General features: G+C 43.0%; 1 protein-coding gene across 6 annotated transcripts in view; it reads right to left on the bottom strand.

The window, feature by feature from the left end:
* LOC133151703 (N-acetylgalactosaminyltransferase 7-like) overlaps positions 1–22,711 on the bottom strand; it is a 256,760-nt gene that overhangs the window by 216,229 nt on the left and 17,820 nt on the right. For all 6 annotated transcript variants that reach the window (XM_061274943.1, XM_061274945.1, XM_061274948.1 and 3 more), the window contains exons 3-6: positions 12,116–12,434; positions 9,975–10,141; positions 4,350–4,480; positions 4,190–4,269 (exon numbers count right to left, since the gene is read on the bottom strand). In XM_061274943.1, coding sequence (XP_061130927.1) covers positions 4,190–4,269; positions 4,350–4,480; positions 9,975–10,141; positions 12,116–12,434 — 697 coding nt within the window. The remainder of the gene's footprint in view (positions 1–4,189; positions 4,270–4,349; positions 4,481–9,974; positions 10,142–12,115; positions 12,435–22,711) is intronic.

Genomic DNA, 22,711 nt, shown 5'->3' with positions numbered 1-22,711 from the left:
GGGAAGCCCAGACTTCCTTTTCCCAGGCCACTACGTCCAGCTCATCCCAGAGGATCCCAAAATTTTCCCAGGCCAGCTGAGAGTCTCTCTAGCATGTCATGGGTCATTCCCGGAGTCTCCTGCCGGTGGGACATGCCCAGAACACCTCATCAGGGTGGCGTCCAGGAGGCATCCTAATGAGATGCACGAGCCATCTCACCTGGCTCCTTTCGACATGGAGGAGCAGTGGCCCGACAGAGTCCCTCTCGGATGGCCGAGCTACTCACCCTATCTCAGTGCTTCTCAAATAGTGGGGCGGCCCCCCCTGGGGGGGCGTAGTGCGATACCAAGGGGGGCGCGGGAACATGTTTTTCTTTTGGCTGTATTAGATTAAAGGGTAATTACACATCCACTGCAGTAAGTGGGGGTGGCGGCATCACTGGAAGAGTATTTGCTCTACAGCAGCACTTTGAATCTGTTCTGTTACAGACTAAAAAACACTGTTATTAATAAAGTTATTCTTTTTTGTAAGTTGATCTTTCTTTTTTATTTATGTTTTGTTTTTCCTTTAATGTTAATAACATGGGGGGGGGCGCAAAATGTTTTCTTCTTCCTAGGGGGGGCGTCACCGGAAATAATTGAGAAGCTCTGCCCTATCTCGAAGGGAGACCCCGGACAGTGGCACAACAGAGACCCTCTTGAATGACCGAGGTTCTCACTGTATCTCTAAGTACCCTTGAGGAGCCAACTGAGGGTGTAGAGCTGGTCCACTGTTCCACGGCCAGGACGAAAACCACATTGCTTCTCCTTAATCTGAGATTCAACCTCCTGACAGACCCTCCTCTGGCACCCCTAAATAGACCATACCAGGGAGGCTGATAACTGTGATTCCTCTGTAGTTGGAACACATCCTTCGGTCCCTTCCCCGGTCTGCAAATCCAGAGGCTATGTCCACACAATGTTGAAGAGGCGTGTCAGCCAAGACAGCTCACAACATCTAAAGCCTTCAGGAACTCCGGGCGGTCTTATCCACCTCTGGGTCCCTGCCAACGAGGAGCTTTTTATCCACCTCGGTGACTTCAACCCCAGAGATAGGAAGGTCCAGTTCAGAGTATCCAGGCTCTGCTTCCTCATAACTTAATCCACACAAAGGGCGTACCTTATTAGTGTGACGGTGAAAGCCTTCAAACACCATTCATTTTATTAGTGTGAAGGCGAACATCATTCTGTAACATTCCCCAAGTATTTATTGAGCTTCTTCGCCTTCACTCGCAATTTCTCCATTAATTGCAAATTCTAGTTGTTAATCAATTTTCATAGACAAAGTCAAAGTCCTCATTTTCTCTATCCGAATCAAACAGTTGGGCAAGTTCGCCATTAAACATGCCAAGTTCTCTTTTGTTCTCCCCTCAGAGCCAGACTTGTCACATTGCTCTTCTGCAATGATCCAGGCTTTCCATAAAGCTTGAATTGTGCCTCATAAGCATGTGTCGTTGTTGATGCCATTTTAGAGGGTCCTAATGCTGTTTGCTTGGCACAAACCGATATTTGTTCATCAATCGCGGCGGAGAACCGTAACTGTATTCTCGGATTGCTTTACTGCCGAGCTTTGAATTTTACATGATTTTACGTAATGTCCTTTGATTGCTTCATCGGGTTACATCTACCTGTGGCAGCAGACACACAGCAACATTTACGGATTTTGGAATTCGGTCCACACGAGGTTCCCCATCTCTGTTCGAGCATCAGTGGGACACGCAACCTCCTCCACCAACGTAAGATGACAACTCACAGAGGCAGAAATATAGCCTCCGGCTAATTTGTCATTGTGACATTTGTCATTGTGACAAGCCTACAAATAAATAATGCTGATAATAAAGAGTACCGTAATATTCGGACTATAAGTCGCTCCGCAGTATAAGTCGCACCAGCCATAAAATGCCCAGAAATGTGAAAAAAAACATATATAAATCGCTCAGGAGTATAAGTCGCATTTTGGGGGGCAATTTGTTCGACAAAATCCAACACCAAGGACAGACATGAACGAGCAACAACAGGCTAAACGATACGGTATGCTAACACAAACGAGGGGCTGAGAACGAGCTTGACGTAACATTCAGTGATTTAAAAACAACTATTACGTAAATAACACGTTTATAAAACCATCTGTGTCACTCCAATTCATTAAATCTATCGATTGTCCTTTGTCAACAATGCCGTGTGCCGCGCCGCAGTTCAAATGATTCCACAGGCTCATACAACGATATATAAACTATATTTTAAATAACTATCACATAAACAACAATATTATCAAACCATTTGTGTCACTCCAAATCATTCAATCCATCGATTAAATTTCTCGTCTTTTATTGATCGTCCTTTGTGTGCCGCGCCGCAGTTCAAATTATTCCACAGGCCCATACAACGATATATTAACTATATTTTAAATAACTATCACATACACAACAATATTATCAAACCATTTGTGTCACTCCAAATCATTAAATCCATCGATCAAATTTCTCGTCCTTTATGTCATCCTGGTGACAGAGGACATGTCCAGAGGATATGGCGCTTTAAAGTGTTAATTACTTTAATTGATTTTTTCTCTATATTTTTCATGTTTTGAATACGTTCAAGATAAAGATATCAAAGCATGTGAAGTGATCAACTATACTAAAAATAACTTGTGAAGTGGTCAACTATACTTGTAAGTAAGTGATGTGTTAATGATCAAGTACCGTATTTTCCGCCCTATAAGGCGCACCTAAAAACCTAAATTTTTATCAAAAGTCAACAGTGCGCCTTATAGTCTGGTGCGCCTTATATATGGATCAAGTGATGAATTTGTTGATCCATACTGGTTGTACACAGTGCTCTGCCAAAGTGTTTTAGTACGTTTTAGTACGACTAGTAAATTACAAGGTCGCATCGCTTCCCAACATTACGGTAACTTTAGTCAGGGGGCGTCACCGAATAGCTGTTGTACCCGCGAGGCTATTTCATTTCAAAATAGGCTGCTCCGTTAATGTTTCGAGTAAATCTACGGATTGATATGGAAGGGAAACATAGGTAAGTAGTACCAATGCGTTAGATCGAACTTTAGTCAGTTCTGATCATTTTATAGGAGCTCGTTTGAGAAACGCGATTGTTTACACTTTGCTGAGGCTCATGGGAGATTGCGAGCTGAGGGTCATGGGTTTTTGCGGATGGCTAATGCTATAACGATAGCTGCTATACGCGCGAGGCTATTTCATGTCAAAATAGGCTGCTCTGTTCATGTTTCGAGTAAATCTACGGATCGATATGGAAGGGAAACATAGGTAAGTAGTACCAATGCGTTAGATCGAACTTTAGTCAGTTCTGATCATTTTATAGGAGCTTGTTTGAGAAACGCGATTGTTTACACTTTGCTGAGGCTCATGGGAGATTGCGAGCTGAGGGTCATGGGTTTTTGCGGATGGCTAATGCTATAACGACAGCTGCTATACGCGCGAGGCTATTTCATGTCAAAATAGGCTGCTCTGTTCAGGTTCCGAGTAAATCTACGGATCGATATGGAAGGGAAACATAGGTAAGTAGTACCAATCCGTTAGATTGAACTTTAGTCAGTTCCAATCATTTTACAGGAGATTGTTTGAGAAACGCGATTGTTTACAGAGGGCTCGTTGGTTATTGGCTAGTGGGTGCATACCGCAACCCTAGTCAACCTCAGTTTGTTGCAGTAAAGCTTCTATTTTATGCGCCTTATAGTCCGGTGCGCCTTATATATGGACAAAGTTTTAAAATGGGCTGTTCATTGAAGGTGCGCCTTATACCCCGGTGCACCTAATAGTAGCCTAAAATAAACATATATAAGTCGCTCCTGAGTATAAGTCGCCTCCCCACCCAAACTATGAAAAAAAAAACGCAACTTATGGTCCGGGAATTACGGTACACATAGTAAAATGAAGTGCGCACAGTAAGCACCAATCCTGGCTGTGTTCTGAAATGAATGGGAGCAAAGCGCCCTCTACCATTCTGAACACACCAACTCTCAGAGTACTGCAGGGGCATCGGATCCTAACGCATCCTAATATATTTTATGAAGCCTCAGCTTCTTTATCACCAGTCATAGATTTCTGGGGAAACCCTGAAATATTATCATCATTCATCCCGCATTTTGATTTAAAGGTGTTCTCTTACTTTTTAATTACTTAATCACTGTTACCTGTCCTCTGAAATTGGAGCAACCAATGGAGCATACCAGTTGATCCCAACCTCACAGTGAGCATCCAAGTATATTAGCACCTAAAAAAACACAAAGACAGAATTATTTTAGTATTTTTATTTATTTATAATATTAAACCACTCAGTTTAAAGTGAGATACCTGTCCCTTTGTCGCCTTCTTTGCTCCAATACTTCGTGCCTGGATGAGGCCTTCTCTCTTCTCATTTCTGAAAAGTTTCACCAGACCATTCCACTGCTTAACGTAGATCTCCAAACGTTCCTTCAAATGGACTTCACAAAGAGGGAATTTCATTATTCCGTTGGAAAAAAAAGTAGAAACACATGGAGGTTGGGAGAATCTTATTGGCTATTTTGAGGTAAAATTTCACACTTGCAAACTTTTTTCAAAATATAATACATTTTCTAAAATGGCACAAGCAAATAAATCTCTTAAGACCTGACAGACCTAGTCAACTGAAATCTGAACGTTTAACAATTGTACGCTAGTTATCTGGGAGACCTCTGCTTTGACGTGACCAGAAAATCCCATAGTCATCTATGCTTCTTTTTCTGCACATTGAGGCTCGGAATTAACATACACAGAACCAGATCATGTTGGCACTCGTTGGAAAATAGATAGAATAAAAATAATCATTGATTAGCAAATACACATACCGTAAATTTCTGACTATAAGCCGCAACTTTTTTCCAAAATTTTGAACCCTGCGGCTTACGTATAGCCCAGTGCGGCTTATATAGGATTTTTTTCCATGATTTTTGTGATGACGATCACTTTTATACACTCGTAAAAAGGCTGTGGACCACTGTTGTGCGGCACTGCTTTGGTGGGCGGAGGGATATGTGACACAGTCACTGGGAAGAAAAGTGGTGTGTTGATCGCATGTCCATCCGCCAGGCAAATAGTGCTGTATAATTCACACAAAGAAGAGACAGAACGAGATCAAGACGGACATTACTGAAAGGAAGCTTTTATACACAAACCATCATTATGGCGGGCTTATATAGGATTTTTTCCATGATTTTTGTGATGACTAATACACTTATACACTCGTAAAAAGGCCGTGGACCACTGTTGTGCGGCACCGCTTTGCTGGGCGGAGGCATATGTGACACGGTCACTGGGGAGAAGAGTGGTGTGTTGATCCCGTGTCAATCCGCCAGGCAAATAGTGCCGTATAATTCACACAAAGAAGAGACGGAAAGAGATCAAAATGGACATTACTGAAGAAAGGAAGCTTTTATACACAAACCCTCATTATGGGGGATAAAAGAAATGCATATGATGCCGCTTTTAAGCTAAAGGCAGTTGATTTGGCGCTTAACGTAGGCCAGGGGTGTCCAAACTACGGCCCGCGGGCCAACTGCGCCCCGCGGTCCAGTTTTTATTGGCCCGCAGCAAATTCTGAAAACATAATTGAATATGGCCCGCACAAGAAGCTTGAGCTCAAGAAATGGCTGCAACCCAACCAAATTATTCCACAGGCCCATATAACGATATATAAAGTATATATCAAATTCCTATTATATGAACAACAATATTATCAAACCATCTGTGTCACTCCAAATCAGCGGTGGCCAACCCGCAGCTCGCATGCGGCTCTTTGGCTGGTTTCATGCGGCTCTTTTACGTTCATATCAACATTTGTGTTTATTTTTCGTGCGTAATTGCTTCGCTTGAGTTCAATATGGTATTTTGGTCAAACGCGCGCGAGGTGAAATCCCGCAAAGACAAACCCATTTGAGGAGTGTCAATTTCGCTCTTAAAATGGCAAGGAAAAAATGCACAGCTAAACGAATATATGACGATGAACACAGGGCAGAGCGATTGGTTTTGCTGGCTTTTTAATGAATGGCGACTGTGACTACGGGGGGCCATTAGGTCCAGAAAAGCTGACAAGACGCTGAGCCAGGGGTGGTCAACCCGGCCAAAATGGCAAGGAAAAAATGCACAGCTAAACGAAAATATGACGATGAACACAGGACGTTTTTAACAGAGTTAAAGTTGTTTTTTGTTGAACGCTATGGCAAGCCATTCTGCCTGATATGTCGGACGTCATTAGCGCATTTAAAAGCTTCAAATGTTCAGCGCCACTTCAGCTCACTTCATGCCAATATCGATAAGGACTTTGCAAAAGGGACTGAGTTTGGACACTTTGAAAAGTCAGGGAGAAAAATAGGTACAGTTTTTCAAAAAAATTACGAAGCACTCAGAGACTGTCACACTTGCATTGTTTCAACTGGCTTGGAACATTGCATGCGCTAAAAAGCCATACAATGAAGTGGAGTTTGTTAAAATATGTCTCAGTGACGTTATTGAAATCTCGTCTCCTGAAAACGACAAACTAAAACAAATGGTCTGTCCCGCCACACATAGTAAGTGAAAAAACTTATGTTTTTGTTTGTGGAATTTGTTGAACTGAGAGTTTGTCTGTGTGAGACAATGCACACAATGTTCATTGTTGAAAATGTGGTCTTTGGTCTGTGGTTTTAGTACTGTAGGAGTCAATTTGTCATTATCATGTTGGTGCGTGACAAAATAATGTCACACAATAAATTTGGCTGAGCAGAGGGGTGCGTGTGTGTGTGTGTGTGTGTGTGTGTGTGTGTGTGTGTGTGTGTGTGCGTGCGTGTGTGTGTGTGCGTGCGTGTGTGTTTGTGGGGGGGGGGGGGTCACGTGTGCTCATGTGTATGATGTGGCTCTTTGCGATGACACAGTAAAAAATGTGGCTCTTAGTCTCTGACTGGTTGGCCACCCCTGCACCAAATCATTAAATCCATCGATCAAAATTTTCGCCCTTTATGTAAACAACGCCGCGTGTGCGCCGCGCCGCTGACGTTGTCAGTTGCAGTTCAAATTACAGTAATCCCTTGCTACATCGCGGTTCGTTCATCGCGGTTTCACTACATCGCAGATTTTTTGATTCTGAAAATTTTTGAATAATTTCACATATAAGTATCAATTGCCCTTCCCCCACCAAAACTATGAAAATACATAACTGTGACTTATCGTCCGAAAAATACCGTATATGTGTAGCTCTCTAGTTGAATGTAACTTAGTGCTTGGTGCATGAATAAAATTAACATTAACAGACCCTCATCATGGAAAAAGCTAGAAGAAATACATAAAAGCAACAATGAAAGCGAGACTGAGAAAGTGTGTGGCGAAGCACTGAGGAGGAAGACTTCGATGGTTTCAGTGCACAGGAGGAAGATGAAGACGACGGCTCTCAGTGACCTTAACTGGTATGTTTTTTAAAACCAGCCCTGTTAGTGCTGTGCTACCGTGTTGCTGCTTTGTTACCGCCGCATCTCAGTGACTTTTACCGGTATGTTTTTTTTATCTAGCTCTATTAGTGCTGTGTTACTTTCGTGTTGCTGCAGTATTACTGCCACGTCACAGGCATCGTTTGGAAACAAATGTTAAGGTATGTCATTGAAACTTTAAAAAGGGGTTCTGTGTACTGTCTTTCTTTGTAAATAACTTGCGTGCACATGCTGCTGTTAGTACGGTGTGGCTTATTGATGAAAAAAAACAAATTTTCCACTAATTTTTGCTTGTGGAGCTTAAAATCACGTGAGGCTTAAAGTCCAGAAATTACGGTATATAATGATTACCGTTTTTTACCATGTATAATGCGCAAAATTTAACTAATTTATTGTCCTAAAATCTGGGGTGCGCATTATTACATGAGTACAAAAAAAACAAAAAGGAAAAAAATTTTTTTTTTTTTTTTTTTTAATCCGGATATGATACGGAGGCCGCCATTACAGATGCGCTTTCTTCTCTGCTGTTCACTTCAAACACACTCCATACGAACACAATGCTCTCGTATCAGACGCTTGCTCGATCACCTGCTCGTTTGCTGTCACAATGTACCCTACACAAATCCGAAACATTTCTTCGCTATCGAGTTTGCTAGCATATGCGCAGTGATACTGACCGGCAGAATAACATCCGGTTGTTCCCAAAGATGATCTTTTTTTCTGAAATGATTTTACGTTTACGGACTTAGGTAGGAGTCAAGATTTGGGTGCGTATTATACATGGGTACAGGCTTTTTTCCAGCATCGACATGCCATTTTTAGGGTGCGTATTATACATGGGGGCGCATTATACATGGAAAAAAACGGTAAGTTGTTGTGCTTTTTTGAGAATTTTTGCCATGAACAGAAGATTTGAAACTGGCATATGATTATTGAGACAGTCCGGGTCGAGGTTTGGTCACTTAACTAATGGTTGAATAATAGCGATTTTAAAGGCTGTTGGCACACCGCCAGAGGAGACGAACAAATCAATTGAATTTTTAAGGTCCTAAAATCTAAAATAGTTTGTTAATGAGTTTGCCGGGAAGCGGGTCAAGTAAGCAAGTTGTCTGTTTAGCCGCACTAACCAGCTGTGTAAGGCTTTCAAGGGACGCATTTTTTAAATCGGAGAGTGTTGTCACAGTGTCAGCCTTATTCATATTAACTACAGTGGAGCAAAAAAGTATTTAATCAGGCACCAATTGTGCAAGTTCTCCCACTTAAAAGATGAGAGATGCCTGTAATTTTTATCATAGGTACACTTCAACTATGAGAGACAAAATGAAAAAACAAATCCAGAAAATCACTGTCTGATTTTTAAAGAATTTATTTGCAAATTATGATGGAAAATAAATAAAGTCAAACCTTGGTTTTCGAACATCCCGGTTCTCGAACAAATCGGAATTCGAATGAAAAATTTGAGATTTTTTTTGCTTCGGTTGTCGAACAAAATTCGGAGGTCGAACTTCGCGAGATGAGCCGAAAGGATCAGAGAAAACCAGACCGCGCGGCCCGGATGCCAACTGACTCCGTTATTGTATTTTCGTTACTTTGAGGATTGTATTAACCCCTAATCATGCCTCCAAAGGTCGGCCACATCCAGGATCCGACAAGCATGAGGGCCCAGGTCAATATCGTCCGGATGAGCGGGACGATTGAGTCACACCGGTCACAACCGACGCGCGCAGCCATCGACCAGGCACAGGACAAATATCTGCCCATGCAGAGCCGATCTGCACATAGCAAGGTGCGGTGGTAGGCTTCGGCGTCGCCGAGTGGACGGCCAAACCTGGGACGGCCACAACTGTGGCCACACATCACAATACAGATAAAGAGAAAGGGGGAAAGAAAGATAAAAAGAGAGAAAAGGGAAACACTGCTGAGAGGCTGCCGCTCACGGTAGTGCCATCAGTTGTTTTTCCTTTTTAGTTTTTATTGGGAGTTATGACCAGGGGATATCGAGAATAATTGTCAACTGCCATGCCCTTTGAGACATGTTTGTTATTAAGGGCTTCATAATAAAATTGACTTGTCTTGACCTGCTATGCTTGCGACCGCCATGTCCTACGTGAAGATGCAGTGTTTGATTAATAATTTCCGTGACAGTGATTGCATTGTCCGTTTTTTTAAATACATTATTTTATATAACAGCATTGAGCCATTAGTGCTGGCCTCTGTGAGGTCTTCTATTGTTTTTGTTTTTTTGGGAACCCTTCATTTTTCTGTGCAAGGATGGCATGCACATGCACCCCAATTCACCAAACTTGGCAAACGCATCGGTACTTGTGAAAAAGTTTGTATTTTTAAGTTATAAAAAAAGAAAACAAAATGGCTTTACCTAGAGTGGAAAAATAAAAAAACGTTTGAAAGAGAAAATTGGGAGGCACATATAACGCAGACAAAAATTTGAAATACAATATGGTGTGGGCAGGGCATCAAACTTTAGAGAAAGGAAACCCACCTTTATTGCTGAAGTCATCTATCATGACAATTTCAGCTAAGTATTTCCTGGGAGTCCTCTTGATGACACTGTGGATGGTTCTCATTAAGGTAGACCAGCCTTCATTATGGAAGACTATCACCACACTGGAGGTCAGGAGTCTTTCATCATAATGCCAGTACTTGCACCTGTATTAATAGCAATGAATCCCAATGTTAAGAATTGATCTGACGTTGAATGATTGTTCGTAAAAAGTGAAAACAAGCATTATTATGGAAAAATATCCTCGTCTGTTAGCAATATCTCGACTGTTTCAAAACAAAAAGACCCAACAGCTCAACATTGTGTAATGTTGGGATGGTTGACTATCAATGCCAGATATTGGTATTGCTCTCGATAATGGCTTAACGGTAATTAATGCTTTGTGTGGCTATCAAAATTTGTTCAATTTTCTGGCGTTATTTCTATGTTTACAAGCAGGGGTACACATAAAAATTTGCAGTGGTTCTCAAATCAGCAACAGAGTTTGTTGTGTTGTGCTAATTTTTAGATAAACAAAAGCTTTTGGGACATCTGGACAATACTTGTCGTTAATGTATTCTGTCATATATACTATGTCAGTTAATAAAATTGAATGAACTTTTTTTACAGTTTTTATCTCTGTTTTAATACAGTGCAACCATGTATTTTGTGGAATTGGAGAGAGAATTCAATTGTGCCCCTTGTGGAGTTGCATGTGTGCGTGTTTTTTTGTGTGGGTGGGTTGTGCTTCAGGACTACGGGGTACCGAACCAATGGATAAGGGCGGTTTGAACCCTATACAACCAATGGCCGCATTTCTTGCAATAAATCAGATTGTTTTCCAGTGAGGGTTCTACTGCATTTCCTGCAATAAATCAGACCTGTTTCCACTGAGGTTTGGACTACCATGGTTGCCCTTTGTCACAGATTTTGTTCATAATCCTTTATGGACTGAATTTCTAGGCGTAGCCGAGGTGTTAAGTGGGTCCGGTTTCGTGGCCTCAGTATTACGTATATCCCTGCTTTTTGCGGTGCTGCTGTTGGCTTCTTCAAACCGTGATCTCCAACTCTCACTGGAGTGGTTCACAGCCAGGTGTGAAGCGGTCGTGATTAAAATCAACAACTCCAAATGAGAGACCATGTTCCTCATTGAATATGGGTGGGGAGGAGATCTTGCCCCAATTTTGTTCAAGTATCTTAGGGTCTCGTTCATGAGTGAGGGCAGGATGGTGTGGCAGATTGAGGTAGCGTCTGCTGTGACTCTGTACCGTTCTGTTATGGTGATGAACAGGCTGAGCCGAAAGACAAAATTCTATATTTACCGGTCGATCTATGTTGCCACCCTCAACTATGGTCACGAGCTGTGGGTTGTGACGAAAAGAGCCCGGACACAAGCGGCCGAAATAAGTTTCTTCCGCAGGGTGTCCGGGCTCTCCCCAAGAGATAAGGTGAGAAGCTAAGTCATCCCGGGGGGACAAAGGAGTCTGCATCGAGAGGATCCAGATGAGGTGACTCGGGCATCTTATTAAGATGCCCCCTTGACGCCTCCCTGGTGGGGTGTTCCGGGTATGTCCCATTGGAAGGAGGCCCTTACTGGAGACACATCTGATTCATTGCAAGAAATGCGGACATTGGTTGTATAGAGTTAAAACTGCCTTTATCCATTGGTTCGGTACCCTGTCGTCCTGAAGCACAACGCACCCACACAAAAAACAGACACACATGCAACTCCACAAGGGGCATGATCAAATTCTCTCTCCAATTCCACAAAACACATGTAGAGTGGCTGGGCTAACTTCCATGCACTGTCGACAACCCTGCTAACGGTGTGGAGCTGGTCCAGCGTTCCATGACCATGGCTGGTCCAACATTCCATGGCCAGGACAAAATCCATACTGATTCTCCTGAATCTGAGATTCAACCTGTCGACAAACCGTCCTCTCGAGCACCTCTGAATATAACTTACCAGGGAGTCTGTGGATTCTAGTTGGAATATACCCTCCGATCCAATTGAATATACTAGGTTGGAAATAATTTGCACATCACGGTATTATATTTTCACTCAACAATCCCAATTCAGTGGAATATGGGTTTGTAATAGTAGTGCAGCATAAAAACACAGAATGAGTAACAGTACTTACTCTTCATGACGTATATCTCGAATGGTCCTGTCCAATGATATCATATCACTCGCAACCATGTTGAAGCCAAACTCTTTGATGGATGCATGGATGGCTTCTTTGTATTCTGGGCCCAGAACAAATAGCTTAGCTCCTTCTCCTAGGCCACCCGGAAAACCTAGAGGCTCAGGTGCTTTGGGTTCAAAGTTTCCGAGAACTCCTTTCTTGAGGATGGGGGCATTGTAATAGTGGACGTTGGGTCGAAACGTTGCATACTGTTGGTGGATGGCCTGCTTCTCATTTGGATGCACCTTGGGAGTCTGCACATGGTTGCCCCATGCTGAAGATAAAACCAAAAAAACATGTCAAATTATTACCCAATCTCAAAATTGAATTAACAAAAGCAATATTTGTTCTTGGAAATGAGCAAAATTATCAAAAAGGGATGGGCAATACGGATTTGAAAATATTTCAATAAATGAATTTAATGATTTATTTAAATTAAATTAATGTCATTTACAGTATCTCACAAAAGTGAGTACACCCCTCTCATTTGTGCAATGTTTTAATTATATCTTGTCATGTACAACACTGAAGAAATTACACTTTGAGAATGTTAAGTAGTCACTGTAGAGCTTGGATAGCAAAGTAAATGTAATATTACTTCAAAGTAACTCAAAATACAGCAATTAATGTGTAAAATGCTGTCAACAAAAGTAACTGAAAATATCAAAATATCCAACCATTTGTGTCACTCCAAATCATTAAATCCATCGATCAAATTTCTCGTCTTTTATCGATCGTCCTTTGTCAACAATGCTGTTTGCCGCGCCGCAGTTCAAATTGTTCCACGGGCCCATACAACGATATATAAACTATATTTTAAATAACTATCACATAAACAACAATATTATCAAACCATTTGTGTCACTCCAAATCATTAAATCCATCGATCAAATTTCTCATCCTTATCCTGGTGACAGAGGACATGTCCAGAGGATATTAAAGTGTTAATTACTTTATTTGATTTTTTCTCTCTATTTCTCATGTTTTGAATATGTTCAAGATAAAGATATCAAAGCATGTGTAGTGATCAACTATACTAAAAATAACATGTGAAGTGGTCAACTATACTTGTAAGTAAGTGATGTGTTAATGGTCAAGTACAAATCTGTGAAAAAAAACATATATATAAGTCGCTCCTGAGTATAAGTCGCACCCCCACCCAAACTATGAAAAAAAAACGCGACTTATAGTCCGAAAATTACGGTATATAATTTTTTATACATAATTTTTTCAGCTGTTGAACTGTACCTGTCAAGACTCGTCCCCGGTCATCCTACGACGTGTCCATGTTGTCATGGTTTCTGTCCGTCTCTCTGTGTACTCGCCCCTTCCCTCCTGTGTCTGCCCACGATCAGTGTAATCACAGTCACCTGCCTCTCATTACCTGTCGTGTCTTTAAGTCCTGTCTGCCTCTCACTCCGCTGTCGGATTGTTCTCGTCTGTCGTCTCTTGTCTCTGTTGGTTTCTGTTCCTGTCTGCGATTCGGTCTGTCTGCTCTCCCTCATCTTCCCTTCCAACTCCCTTTTCCCTCAATAAATCCTGGTCCAAGTTACATTTTGTCACCCTGGCTCCATTCCATTCGTGACATTACCAAGACAGCAGCATTGTTTAGATTACAGTATTAGCACACTGTCAGCCACTCAATGTTTAAACATTGTCATCAGAGGTTTTGCCGTAAAAAATGGAAGTCTGTGGGAAACATATTTAAAAGAGGGACCAGCTACATGACACAGATGAAGCCGCTGGCAGCCGCTCGCACGTTATCTACAGTAAATAAAATAACAAACACGTGATATTGTCACATGTACCGACTCCTGCACCAGTTGGTGCTTCTTCTTTCGTGCGTGGCCAGCTGCCACCTCCTGCACCTGAACATATTGCTCAGAGGTACGGCCTGCGGAATCAGGGCTCATTGCTGCTGTCCTGACATCTGAAAACCACCTGCACACCCCGTGCTTGTCCTCAGTGAAGCACATTGCTCAGAGGCACACCCTGCGCTATGACTGCTCATTGCCGCTGCCCCAACTCTTTCTGCACGGCGGTGCATTTTTGCTTCGTGAGCGGCTGTGTCACGTCTCCGCTCTTGCCCTGCTGGCCGGCTGACACGCCCTTTGCAGTAGACCTCGGGGGTGCCCCTCGCCAATACGGAACTGCACGTGCTAGTCAGGACTGATCGCCACCACCTGTCCCATGTTACCCGCTGATTAGGACTTGTATATAGGTGCCGTTTGCCGGTCGATCCTCGCTATTTCGCCTGCTTTGACACTGTCAAACGGGCACTTTTTATCGAAGTGCCTCCGGCTCCCCAGTAACGGGTTCAATAAGCCGGGGCGGAGGGACTCGTCCGTAGCTGACCACCCGAGTTAAATTAATTCTACCAGAATCAATGTAATTTCTATACGACGCCAACCCCTTTCAAGTCATCCGACGCGCAAGCCGAGTAACTCAATTCGAGACAAATCGGCGGTATGACCGCGCCGTAATGATGGCTCCCTCCTGTTGTTTGATGCTGGTATTACGTTACGGATATTTTTTAGATGCCTTTGTTAAGACCTCAAGGATTCGTTAATTCACTAGAGCGCCCTCGCCCTAGCTGAGCTCAAGATAACTACTTCGAACCAGATCTGACAATTCCTGATGTTAAGGATTAAAGCTGTCTTCACTTTAAAAAGAATTGAACTGATTTAAAGAATGACTATGATAGGGAAATAAAGACATTTTAAAGTTGTAATTACCGCATATAAAACCATGCTCGACAAAGTTAATACGAAATAATCGATACCGAATTAAGGCTCAAGAAGAGATTTAATGAATAAGCAAGAAAAAGAATTGCAAGTCGAAAAAACAAAATAACAAGACTCACCCAGACAGAACAAGAGAGGAGACTAAATGTCTATAATCCTATTTGGTTGAACAAGTCGAGTGATCGGCTCTCCTTTGTTCCAAAATCCGAATTCTGTTTAAAAAAGAGGAAAGGTCTGGCCATGAGGAGAAAGTAAAAGTGGCGACTTCCCCTTTTCTGCCCGGTGGATTTCTCCCCTGCTTTCCTCGAAGTTTAAAATTTGACGAAGTCCAATTCGAAGACTGGAAATTCATTTTAGTAGATTTTGGTTCAATCTCAAAAATAATGCAAAATCCATCTTCGTTCTTTTACTCCGGGCAGCGTCACGGCCATCGCCCTGACTAGGAAGAAGCGCCCCCGCTCTGTGTCCGGGCAACCTATTTATAGGCTTCTGGTATTACCTCATTGGAATGACATCATCCCGCACGTCAGGTGGCCTTCCTGGAAGTTTCTAGAAGTTTCGAGAATGTTCCTTAGCTGATGCCTGTCCAGGCCGGCTAGAAACCACTGGTTGTCTTGGCAACCTTGCTTCAGGGAGCAATCACCGGAAACAGATGTTTCCTGTTTTGCTCGCTCTTTACTTCTAGTATCAGCCCTTAAGTCTCCTCTCAACTTAATGCATTCAGGTATGGATGGAACACCAATGTTAAATACAGGTTGGACAAAACATTGCAACATGAATCACATATATGTTGTCTAATAAAGATCAATCTCAACACATAATAGTACTTAACACAATAATGGGTTCTTCCAACCTAAACACATATATTGATATTGCTCAAGCTGTTGCATCTTAAAATTATGGCATAGCAAATTCATATTCCAAAATTGTGCGTATCTACGTGTTTGAACAGGTCGTGTCCTCCCAAATGCTAACTATTTAATTTGTTAGATTTGTTCATTTCCATCAGGTCACCCCTATGTCAAGCTTTAACACCATCTCCTGGTGAAATTTTGAACTACTACATGTTTTGGGATAGCCAATGTGCCTGGGTCAAATTCACTACCTAAGTTTACACCATCTCGTACCTCCATGTCACTTGACAACACACGCACGCTTGCCACCTGATTCCCGTTTGCCTGATTGACTGTGTAGCGGTACGCCTGACTGGTTGTCTTGACACACGCACGCCAACCACCCGATTTCTGCTTGCCTGATCAGCTGTGTAACGTGATGCCACCACGACGTGAGCTCGCTGACCAGTCGCTTCGTGCACCTGCTCTGCTGGCGTTCTAGCCTCCCTCTTTGCATTCCCTAAATAAACAGTCCACGTTGCACATGGTTTTCCTGCCTTGTTCGTGACAGGCTGGCTGCTGCGCTTCCTGCGCTATCAATGTGTATTCAAACGCCATTCTCCCGTCACTTATAAACCCGCGAAGCAGCGCATTCGTAAAAGGTTAAACGCGAAGTGGCAAGGGATCGTTGCATTTTCAAGCTGCCTTTTATTTCTTAAAATTCTGGAAAAAGCGGTGCACACACAGTCAAAATCGTTCTTGCATGAACATAAAACAGAGGACCCGGACAAAATCCACGCAGGCACGGGGAGATCATGCAAACTCCACATAGGGTGAGCCGGAGGTGGACTCGACCAGTACTCTTATAATTGTGAGGCAGACGTGCTAACCAGTTTGTCATAAATCTCACTGGCCAAAAGTCCTTAAATCACTTCTGATTCTTTGTGTGGCATGAATTTTAGTGCTGGCATCATTTTTACAAATAGACCCTAACATATAGGAAGTCCCAATGGTCACCCCAGTTTAGTGTCACTTTAATTATGAACAGAATATAAACACTGTTTATTTCCTTTATTCCAGCTTGTTCTGGTGAAATACTGGGGGAAATAAATCACATCTTGTCATGGACTGACATGATTACTAACTATACAATACGGTGTTTTTGCATTGAAATAAGACTCAAAAAGTGGGGGTCGTCTTACATTCGGAGTCTAGCCATTATACCTATTCACAACGCTAGATTGCGACAGATATCTTTAAAGCGAATGCTGAACTTCCCAGGCCAGAGCAAACCCCTGTCACGAGGAAGAAAGCCAGCGGAGCCAGAGGATGGGAGTAAAGACAGTCACACTGAGCACAGCGAGGCAGAGAATGTTTGTGAGGAGTAATGTTCTGACAAGACAGATCGCAGCTACTCTCAAGTTTAAACCGACGTGCTGCTTTCCGTCGACAGGCCAGCGTCCATTAGCCGGACCTGGTAAAGAAAGACCTGGGAAGGAAATTCTTCGCTGGGCCAGCATCTTAAGTCTGCCTTCGTCTGACAGCGGCAAATTGACGGGATCCGGCAGTGCAACGAACCAAGGGACAAGTAAGTTAAAGCCCTAAAGTTGTGTGATTATGCTGTTGTGAAACGCATAAAAAGTAGAAGTGCACGAGATACGGCTTTGGTTTCTCTGCGCTCTGAGATACGGCTTTGGTTTGTCCGAGCTATGAGATACAGCTTTGGTTTGTCCGGGCTATGAGATAAAGCTTTGGTTTTTCCAAGCCAAGAAACAGCTGGGGTTCTAGTCCCAGTGGAAGGAACAGGGCTAAGAAAAAACAGAGCTTCTTTTTCTTAATTGAAGAAGGGCGTAGATTCTTTTTTTGTCCGTTTTTCCAAGCTATTTGCCTGAAGGTTGTGTGGTTGAGAGTGTGACTGGTAGGATAGGTTGACTAAAAAACAGTTCTAGCATTAATCCACGGTAATAACATAGGTAAGAATTTTGTTGAAAGGTCAAGTTATACCTGCATTGAGGATCCTCAAAAGAAAAAAAAAAATGGAAAAAAAAATTGGAAAACCCTAAAATACCAAATTAAGATGGGAAATAAAAACAGTAAATCTCTAGCTCTTGGAGGAGATGAGAAGTACATGGCGAGTAGATTTCTTAATTGTATGTGATACATGCCGAAGTGGAAGAAAAAGTATGGAGTAGAAGGGAAGTTGAAATGTGGAAGATAGTGGTTGAAGTTTTGGAGGAGAGTGTGGCTAGGAAGACAAAAAAGGTAATAAAAAAGAGATAACTGAATTGTGCTAAAGTGTGGTTGAAAGCTTCACAAGAGAGAAGAGAACAAATTCAAAAGACAAAAGATAGAAAGGAGAAGAGTGATGAGGCCGCGAGTATGTTTGTCAGGCCGGAAGACAATGAGGCAACAGTGCACAGGCGTGCATGCTGTTCCGGCCGTAGCTTAAGCCACAGCTCAAGGCGCAGCTCAAGCAGAGGAGCAAGATGGGGCTTCTGCTCCTATGCAGAACTTGTATCCAAATTTAACAGACCTGCACCCTCCCCCAAATAATGGCAAAAAAAGTCAGGGTTACATTATTAAAACTCCTATACAAACAAGAAGTGTGACCACTGCTGCTAGATTTTCCCAAAATTGAGACAATATTGATGTGTGCCCAATGATACAGGTGCCAAACCCTATTGCAGGGAAAGGTTACCCTCCACATACATATGTTTTTTGGCCATGGACTTTGGAAGAGGCAAGAAAAGCAGTTGAAGGGGTTACCCCTGTTGCAGAAGACCCAGATAAATGGGCAGAAGACATGGCTGGAATCATACATTCCTATACACTGAATGCGCATGAGGCAGGAGAAGCTGCAATGTCTTCCTTGGGAAAAGACTGGGCAAAGGTTAGAGGGAATTATACAGATAGAAATAACCAAGGGCCTTTTCCCTATCCCGTTGAGGGAAATCAATTGAGAGGAGAGTACAATGGAATGATTTTGTGCAAAGAGTGAGAACTATACTTCAAAGACGAGCGAATTATGGTCATTTAGCAGAAATAAAACAGAAGCCTGGGGAAGATACTGATGATTTTCTCTTAAGATTTCAAAAAGAATTCAGGGTGCATAGTGGCATCCCATTCAATGATGCAGCTGAGAGTGCTTATCAGCAACAGCTTAAACATGCACTCCTCATTGGTTTCCACCCTGAAATTGGCAACTGGGTGAGGAAACGCTTGGTGGAAGTGGACACTGCTAGTGTTACAACAACTACGCAGTGTGCCAGACATGCTGGAAAAGTGATCAAAAAAGGCAAAAGTTCTGATGTATTACATCTAAACGATGATGACCTAGATGAAGATACAACAGTCTTCTTCCAAGGGTCCCAAGGAGGCAGAGAAAGACGTAGAGGCCAACAAGGTCGCAGGCTGCCATTCAATTCAAAATCCCCATCAGTTTCGGACAACTGTTGGAACTGTGGGAAACGAGGACACTGCAAGAGTGTGTCGTCAGGCAAAACAAGACCAATCAAGGGGTGGGGGAAGAGGGAGAGGAAAAGCCAAATTTTCAGCATTACTAGATTCCTCCCCTTTGACCTCTAGTGCTCCTACAGAGTAAGAAATGGTAGATGTCCATGCAGCATGGGACATTTTGAGTGCATTAAAAGAAAAAAACATCTGTTACCTTAAACATTGGAGTTTTTGTGTGATACCGGGGCTTGTAAAACCATAATAAAGACTAAAGTCCCACATCTAAAGGCCTCCCAAAATACTATTTGGGTGAAATCTGCTGATGGCCAGGTACACAAGGAGAGCATCTCCAATCCAGTTGAAGTAAGAGATGATGAAAGGGGAATCGTAGCTTCAGTCTCGAGTGCCCTATCCCCAAAAGGGCATGTGCTTATGCGCTTCCCTGACTAGTTAACACTTGTTTGAATGAAAAGGAGGAGGGGGAATTGGCCGAGCTTCCTGAAAAACTGTGGACAAAGGGGCCATCTGATGTAGGACTTTTAACGTCCATTCCCCCAGTACAGATCACACCAAGATCAGAGTGGCGTCCAAGAGTTAAGCAATATCCCTTAAAACAGGAGGCAATAAATGGGATTGCCCAGGTTATAAATGACCTTTTGTCAGGAGGAATCAATAGGAAGTGCTCGGATTCTCCTTGCAACACTCCTATTTTTCCAGTTCAAAAGGCCAATAAAATTGATTGGCGAATGATACAAGTATTACGAGCAGTGAATGATGCAGTACAGACAAGAGCACCTAATGTGCCTGACCCACACACACTTCCAAACACTTTAAAACCTAACCAGAAGTTTTTCAAAGTAATTGATCTTAGCAATGCATTTTTCTCATTGCCAATTCACCCAGACTCACAGTTTTGGTTTGCGTTTACCTTTAAAGGACAAAGTTATACGTACACCAGATTGCCACAGTGATTTGCTGATAGTCCAACTATTTTCATTCAAGCTATCATCGCCTGTTTGGCTGATTTTCAGATGTCAAACAAAAGCCAACTTCCAGTTTATGTAGATGATCTCCTGATAGCCTCTGAAACTGAATCTGCTTGCAAGGAAGACTCCTTAGCTTTGTTACACTATCTCTGCAAAACAGGGAATAAAGTAAGCAAAAACAAACTACAATGGGTCAGACAAGAAGTGAACTATTTAGGTCGCACGTTGTCAGCTGCTGGAAGACAGATACAGAAAACCAGAAAACAGATCATTGCAGATGCGCCGAAACCTGAGACAAAAAATCAAATGATGTCATTTTTGGGGCTCTCCAACTACTGCAGAGCATGGATCCCACATTATGCAGAAAAGACGCAACCACTGCTGAATATTGTGCATGGAGTCCCCATGGCAATGACAGAAATTTTAATATGGACACCAGTAGCGGATGATGCTTTTGTAGTAGTGAAAAAGGCTCTGATGGAAATATGACCTCAGTGTTGCTGCAGTCATGGCAGTAAACTAAGACCAATTGCATTTTATTAAAAACATTTGAATCCAGTGGCTCAATCCTTACCAGACTGTGTCCAAGCAGTATGTGCAGCAGCGCTTGCAGTGACACAATCCGCAGATGTGGTCCTCTTCCACAAATTGGAACTGCTAGTTCCACATGCTGTAGATGTGTTGCTCTTGCAAAGCAAAATAAACTTTTTGTCACCCGCCAGCCACCTATGCTACACTGCTACACTTCTGTCACAACCGCATATTGTGATAAAGAGGTGTACAGTCCTTAACCCAGCAACATTGATCCCGTTGCCAGGGGGTGGAACCCCACCTAACTGTTTAGATGCTACAGAACAGCTACAGCTGCCCAGACAAGATTTAAGTGACACACCACTTGATAAGGGGAAAGGTGGTTTGTAGATGGGTCATGTTCAAAGGATCCTAAAGGAAATAATCAAAGTGGTAATGCAATTGTGAAATTGCCAAACCAGATTATTGAAGCAGAAAAGCTTCCATACGATAGGTCAGCGCAGGCTGCTGAGCCAATTTCACTAACAAGAGCTTGTCAATTAGCAGAAGATAAAGAAGTCACTGTATACATAGACAGTCAGTATGCGTTTTCTACTCTGTTCTATTTTGCAAAATAATGGGAGCGCAAAGGGATGACAACATCAACCGGTAAGCCGGTTACCCATGTCTCCTTGTTAAAAGACTTGTTGCAGACCATCCATTTACCTGGTAAAACTAGCTGTGTGAAAATGTGCTGCTCACAAAACAGGCACAGATGAAGTGTGAACCAAGTTGTACGGAACATGACTGTACAACTTGGGATAACATTAAAAGAATCACTGCGCTTGGCACCCTCAGAGTGCTGGCTTGGTTGAACGTGCGAACGCCACTATCAAAAGCAGGTTGAAAAAATGCATGGAAACAACAGGCAGAGCTTGGCCAGAGTGTCTAGACTTAGTGAAGCTCTATGTGAGAATCACTCCCACTTCAGAAGTGTTAACACCTTTTGGAGACCATATAGATTACCTGTGTTCCCTGCAGATTTACAAAAAGCAGATGAAGAACAGTCTTTAGCAGACTACATGATCAGAACGTTCAGACTGAAAGATATGTCAAATGCAAATTTACTGCCACCTGATCTTTCGTCCTCACAGGTTGACAACCCCATCAAGCCAGGAGACTGGGTCTACATCAAGGTCATCAAAAGAAAGAACTGGGCCAGTCCACGGTGGGAGGGATCATTCCAAGTCTTGCTGACTACCCCCACCGCAGTAAAAATTGCTGAACGGCCCAGCTGGATTCACTTCAGCCACTGCAAGTTGCAGAGTGCTGGACCCCTCATTTCAAAGTCGTGGAGACGTCTGACTACAAAGGGGCCGCATCGTTTAGGGTGGGGCGTCTCAATGTTGGTGAGGAATCCAGCAATCTCCACTCTACTAGGCGAGGGTATGTCTCGGTGTCTCTGCCATCCTAGTAGCAACGGGGCTCCACATGCCAGGTGGATCCTCTGCTGCGTTGTGGTTGGAGCGTGCTATGGTCGATGGGCTCATCTGAATAGACCAAGTTACAATGTCGACATGATGAGAACTTTGAGGACTGGTCATGGGACCCCAGAAACCCATACGAAACCTACACTTGGTATCGGTATGTTAAATTCACTGTGAGATCCCACACACAGGAAGGATGCTATGTGTGTTCCAAACACCCCCCTTCCTCCACGCAAGTTCACCTGGAGGCCAGAGCAATGACTGTCACTGAAGCAAAATGCATGGCCTCTATGGGTGGAGTTGGATATCAACACCGTGCAGTGTCAGTGATGCCGACCCTTTCCACCCTGGACTTGCAGAAGGTACCTGTGATCAGCTTTTCTGGACAATTCTCAATGTGACTGTTAAAAGACGAACATTGCCGCAGGTGGCCTACATAGAGAGTGAACTACACGTGTTACATCCAAGGAAATGAGACCCACGAATGCATTGACGACGACTGCTACCATGAGGTAACTGGATGGGAGCTTTGGACATC

This window comes from Syngnathus typhle, linkage group LG3, assembly GCF_033458585.1.
Source record: "Syngnathus typhle isolate RoL2023-S1 ecotype Sweden linkage group LG3, RoL_Styp_1.0, whole genome shotgun sequence".
In the NCBI taxonomy this organism is placed as follows: domain Eukaryota; kingdom Metazoa; phylum Chordata; class Actinopteri; order Syngnathiformes; family Syngnathidae; genus Syngnathus; species Syngnathus typhle.
This window is presented reverse-complemented; position numbering and strand designations above follow the sequence as displayed.